This window comes from Nematostella vectensis, chromosome 8 (genome assembly GCF_932526225.1).
Source record: "Nematostella vectensis chromosome 8, jaNemVect1.1, whole genome shotgun sequence".
NCBI classification, from domain to species: domain Eukaryota; kingdom Metazoa; phylum Cnidaria; class Anthozoa; order Actiniaria; family Edwardsiidae; genus Nematostella; species Nematostella vectensis.
The window spans coordinates 9,259,056-9,265,343 of record NC_064041.1 but is presented as its reverse complement, the minus strand read 5'-3'; the positions used below and the strand labels follow the sequence as shown (position 1 = coordinate 9,265,343).

At 42.2% G+C, this 6,288-nt stretch overlaps 1 protein-coding gene across 1 annotated transcript; it reads left to right on the top strand.

Annotated features, from left to right (window-relative positions):
* The first annotated feature begins 3,285 nt into the window (after nt 1-3,285).
* On the top strand, nt 3,286-5,815 carry LOC116603120 (EGF-like repeat and discoidin I-like domain-containing protein 3). Its single transcript, XM_048731851.1, has 5 exons — nt 3,286-3,367; nt 3,485-3,535; nt 3,594-3,719; nt 4,052-4,368; nt 5,675-5,815. Exons 1-5 carry the CDS (start codon nt 3,286-3,288, stop codon nt 5,813-5,815), a joined length of 717 nt encoding a protein of 238 aa, XP_048587808.1.
* Nucleotides 5,816-6,288: the final 473 nt, after the last annotated feature.

The following is a 6,288-nucleotide window of genomic DNA, read 5'->3' as shown; positions in this document are numbered from 1 at the left end:
GGTGCACAGTCATAGGTATCCTATGTGAAAAGGATCCCTTAATAGGAAATGGCCCACTTTTTGGCAGCAAAGAGGGGGGGTCACATGACTCAAGCGCGTTCTCAGGATTAGCCGTGATGGTTATGGGAAGGGGGGTTCGGAGTCATAGGTATCCTATTTGAAAAGGATCCCTTAATAAGAGATGGCCCACTTTTTGGCCGCAAAGGGGGAGTGACATGACTTAAGCGCGTTCCCAGGATTAGCTCTGATAGTTATGGGGGGGGGGGGGGGGGGGGTGCGGGGGTTTCTACTATTGCTCCCAGGAGCAAGTGTGAGCACACGCTCTAGGATCCAGCGTACTTTGCGGGCGCTCCCAATAAAGGTCACTGCTACGGCTGGGAGCGCCCGCAAAGTACGCTGGATCCTCGAGAATTTAGTAAGCAAGCACTTTGCCTTCTGTGTGTGTTTTCCCGGGTTAAAGCGGCGAGCCTATGCTCGGTACTTTACTATCTTCACTGCTCTCGAGAGTTCCTTTTTCTTATTTTAAATCTCGAATGTCGTAAGTAAACGTTATCTGTATTGTATAAATGCGGCCGAGCTGAGACTTTTCATCGATCTATTGCTATGGATGGTGGGACACACGGACGGATCCAGGTCTTTTCGAAGGGAGGGTAGAGGAACAGCCTAGAGAGGGGGGGGGGGGGGCAATAAATAAAGCACATGGCGGAGGTTAAAGTGGAGAATTTTGCTCCATCGACCCCTATGGCCATCCCCCTAGATACGCTAATGGAATTTGGCTGAGCAAATATAAAGTTGCCCACTGACCAACCATACCTTTTCCCAACAAGTAACACAACGAAAACTCACAAATAATCGAAACAGACAGACAGAAAACAATCAAACAAAGTAAGCCTATCACCGGCGCATAATAATCGCTAATATATTACTTACCTGTCGCTCCGCCAACTGAAAATGTCTGAATTTTAGATCTTGAAAAAGTATGGAATCCGAATCAAATGCGCCGGTGATAGGCTCGCGTGTTTTCCACCTGGCGGGGAGGGTACAATACACCAAAAACTGGAATTCGACTCTGCCAAATTTTCGTCTTTAATAAGACTTCTTCAGGGCAGACTGAAGAAGCTTATTTACATCAGAATAGTGGCGAAAGACGCAAAAACATTACAACTGACAAAAACGCGCATTTTCTAGAATAGCGCGCGCTATAGATAAAAAGAATTTACACATCTCACTTTCCTACTACAAAAAAAAGGGTTCCTACTACAAAAAAAAAGTCATCACTATTAAGACCCCGCGGGTAGATGGACTTAAGCCGATAAGCCCACTGGCCTTCCCTTTCCCTAAGCTGAGCCTCAGAGTTACACTTATCTATAAGTTGTACCATAACATTATTAAGACCTAAATGATTGTCGCAATGAAAATGTTGATAGATAAGGTCATCCTTAACTCTTTCACTAATCGGTAAACTAGGGTGCTTATTTAACCTACTTTTATGATTATTAAAACGCTTCCTAAAACTATTGATAGTAGACCCTACGTATTGCTTGCTACACATAGAGCAAGTAATGAGATAAACAACAAAATATGAGTTACAGTCCAAGTCAAAATTAATGACATATTTCTTATTAGTAGCCGTACTGTGAAACCTGTCTTAAAAAGTTAAACACCCTACACCTTTTACTGCCACACTTACCACAACCTCTAACCTGAGTACTATCCTCTTTAAGAGAGGAGTGCACCAACCTATCCTTTAAACTCCTAGGTTACCTATAAGCGATCATAGGTACCTATTCTAGAAGATTCTAGAACTGGCTTTAAATTACGAAGAATACCAGGTGAATTAGGTAAAGTTGGATGAAAAGTGACTACATAAGGTACACGATCATTCCTACCTTTACGCCTGTCTTTCAATGTGTCGTCCCTAGGAATACGTCTAACCCGGTCAACTTCCCTCGCTACAAATCTGCTGTCATAACCCCTATCAACTAAATAACCTTGTAACTCTAATACCCTCTTTTCGAATGAAGAGTCTTCCGAACATATCCTACGAATACGTAGTGCCTGCCCAAAAGGAATGCCTTTCTTACAAGCAGACGGATGACAGGACGTATGAAAAAGATATTGATGCTTATCAGTAGGCTTACTATACAGATCTGTATATCCCTAAGAGTAAGTGAAACATCCAAAAAACTTACCTGACTAAGAGACCACTCAAACGTAAATTTTATAGTTCTATGTATAGAGTTCATGTGAGCCATAAACTCTCTCAGAGCGTCCTCACCTTCGGTCCAGATCATGAAAATGTCATCGATATACCTACGCCATAAATAAGGCTTAACTGGAGAAGAGTCTATGATTTCCTTTTTCACTTAAGCCATAAAAAGATTAGCATATGATGGTGCCATCCTAGTACCTATAGCCGTACCTAATACCTGTAAATAATGCTTCTTGTTAAATACTAAGTTATTATTCTCCAGGACAATGCGAGCTAAGTCCACAAGGTCCTCAGTAGGAATATAATTACCTGTTAACTTACCACGTTTGTCCAAAGCGGCTTTAAGAGCCTCCAACCCCTCATCATGGGGTATGTGGGGGTAAAGCCCAACCACATCTGCTGTGACTAAGATAGCCCCCTGAGGTAAAGTTCCCATATCCCTCACTATATTAAGAAAATGTTTAGTATCCTTAATATGGCATGGTATAGATGGCACCAAATCCTTAATATGATAATCTACAAACTCAGATATCTTTTCAGTACAAGTATTACACCCCGATATGACTGGCCTACCTGGGTTACCCTTCTTATGTATTTTAGGAAGGAGATAAAAACGACCTGCCCTAGGCTTACCATTGATGATAAGATAATCTAGAGTCTTATCATTTATAAATCCATCAGCAGACATTTACGTACCCTTCTATTTACTAGCTCCGTAATATACTGAGGGTAGGGGAGGGTAGTATAGTTTGCTCTCGTCTCCAGTTCGGCCGAGCGCGACTAACTGTCCAAAAGCACCGGTCACCGGTCAAGGGTGCACGTGGCTACTGACTCGTTTTAAAGAATGGCTAGCGGCCTCGGGCCGGTTCCTGAAAAGTCAGATAAATTTATTTGCCGATAAGACTTATCCGCGGGTTAAATTTGTTTAGAGGTGGATAGCTATCCGACCGATAGCTGTTGGAAGGATCTCGCGCTGCGCTGTAACCGCCAAGTACTATACTACTATCTAAAATCTACATTTCTGTTTATGCTTTCAGGAGGGTTGTGTTACAAATCCTTGTCCCTCAGCCAACATGACCTGTATTGAGTTAAAGGGGAATCCGAAATACAGATGTGAGTGTCCACAGGGATACACCGGTGCCGCATGTGAAACAGGTAACAGCGGTCTTTAAAATACATCATCATTAAGAGCTAATCATTGTGTTTCTTGTTACTTTGATTGACAGATTGCGCTATGTGTATCATAATTATGAGGTTGTGTTTCTTTCTTAGATATTGATGAATGCTCTTCTGGAAGCAACAATTGTCACCAGGAAGCTACTTGTGATTGACAGATTGCGCTATGGGTATAATAATAAAGCTTGTGTTTTTTTTTACTTAGATGTTAATGAATGCTCTTCTGGAAGCATCAATTGTCACCGGGACCACGCTTCTTGTGCAAACACCATTGGCTCCTTCGCATGCACATGTAAACCTGGGTATACAGGAGACGGAATAAACTGCGCAGGTAATGAAAACCACCAACCGATATCAGTATTGACATTGTTAATTCGCAAAATGCAATTTAACTTAAAATAACGCCAAATGTAACAACTGTTACGCGAAATGCACCGCCAAATGTTTAACGCCAAAGGTATCACATTTTGAGTTGAAAGTTTTTGCATTTTGCTTTAAGACTACAGTAATTACGCGTTAACATAACATTTTGCCTGAAAGTTAGTACATTTAAATTTTGTTGTTCTTACGTAGATATTGACGAATGAGAGATTTCGGTAAATTAAACTGTGAGAGAAATTTCATAGTTCCCAATATTGATGACTGTGTACTTGTGATCGACAGATTGCGCTATGGGTGCTATGGGTATGGAATCGGGTGCTATAAGTGACTCGGCAATAACTGCATCGAGCTACGTTGATAACACCTTTACAACTCTGCTGCCTTCATATGGCTGCCTTAATCACGAAAAGGCCTGGGTGTCAGGGCCTAAGAGCCCTGGAGAGTACCTCCAAATCGACCTGGGGCGTGTGACAACAGTCACCAAGGTGGCCACTCAAGGAAACCCGAATTGGCCTGAAGAGGGGACGAAGAGCTACAAGATCAGGTACAGCACCGATCTATCCACCTGGAAACTTTACCGCGAGGGAGGACAAGAAAAGGTTCGAGTCAGGGGCTGATCTAACTTTTTGCTAAGGGAAAAGTAAAGACACCATCATATACTTACGTATTGCAATCCCCCCCCCCCCCCCCCCCACGGGGGAACGTACTCAACCTATGTTTGGGTATGGGGGTGCTGCAGGGGTTTTTAAAACCTTACCCTGTTTAGGACAAAAATTCTAAAAAAACATACCCTGTTTAGGACAACACCCTTGATTTTAGGACCCTGTTTAGGACAAAAAAACGGACAAACTTAATTGATTTATAATTCTTTATTGGGTAAAAACACATCCTTAAGACACGTTTCTTCAAGCCTAAAACTCCAATTACTAAGTCTAGGCCTTATGCGTAAAAGGTAACCTAGGTGGGGTATGTGTTTCAAGAGCTCCGGTACAATAAATTTTTGACTTTGACCTCCCAGCTTGTGATTCTGTGAAGGGAACTTGAGACACACGCGACGCGCAACAATATCCCTGCAGGACAATGCTTTTTCGCGGCAGTCTTTTATCGCAAAATCGATCGCAGAACCAAGCACCCAGTTTGCACGTGACAGCAGAGAGGCCTGAAATAAATACCCTGTTTAGGACAGAGAGGCCTGAATTATATACCCTGTTCAGGACAGAGAGGTAAAAAACCATACCCTGTCCAGCGGGGTACGTCTTTTTTAGATTTTATTTAGACATCTATCATATTCCGCTAGATTCACTTTTCTTGGAAATCAAATTTCTATTTTTCATGCAAGTTATATGGAAGCAAAACTTTTATATAAAAAAAAATCTCGAAATCTGCCCGATATTTTTTTTTTAAATTCACAGTAACACCTAACAATACTCCAGCTTGAAGCACCCAAATTGTTGGCTTTAAACTGACCTGTCAAACTTCGCGATTGAATGAATCTTTATTTTTTGCCAAAATTGTCGTCGCAATCTTTGAAAAAAAAAATGCACCCTTGCCTACAAAGATCCATCCCCGAATTTACGCCCCCTGCTAAGTCCACACCCAAAGGCACTTGTGTGAGAGGGGAGAGGACCAGCGTTACACAAGAATAAATTCCAGATAGATATTTTCAAGGGCACAAAACGGACCTGTTCCTCAAAATATTTGTTCCGCCGCCCGCAAATTTGTGGAGTCGAACTAGTCGTGCTTGGAACTTTCAACTCTATGATTGTCAACTCGTTCAACTCTAAGACACATTTCACAGCATCTCGTGCCCATTGTACAATAAGAGTCGAGCACTTGCCTTGCAAATTAAACAACTAAGGGATGTGTTGGGTTTGGTTTTGACTGATGTTTTGTTCTCTATTCCAGGTCTTTCCCGGAAACACAAACAGGAACACTGTTGTCTACGGAGTGTTGGCACAGCCCATTGTTGCACGTGGTATCCGGATCATCGCGGTTACTTTTAAATGGAGGCCTGCTTTGAGGGTGGAGGTCTACGAATGCATGTGAACATCCCCTCTTTCCCCCACGGGAAAGGGATGTGCCACTATACAGGGTCGTAGCAGGGGGTGGGGTACTGGGGAATGTCTTCCCCAATATTTTAAAAAATTACAAGGAAATGACCAATAGAGGCGTGGCTGAGCCCCCCCAATATTTTTTTAAGGTTTCTGTATTGTGCCCCCCCCCCCCCAGTATTTCGAGTCGTGCTACGGCCCTTCTATCGAAATGCTTGTTAAAACTTCATAAGGAGAGTGCTGGGGATAGATGACGGGTATAACTACAACACGGATAATAAACCATTTTCATTGGTGAATATGAAAATATTGAGAGTCGCTTTAATAGGCATGATCAGGGAGTAGGATAAAAGCTTCTTATAAACATGCACAGAAATTTATTTATTAAATGGCGGGATTAAGATACCCTCATTTTTTTGTAGAGTTAAGATTGATTAATTTAATTAATTGAGGTATCTGCAAATTGTA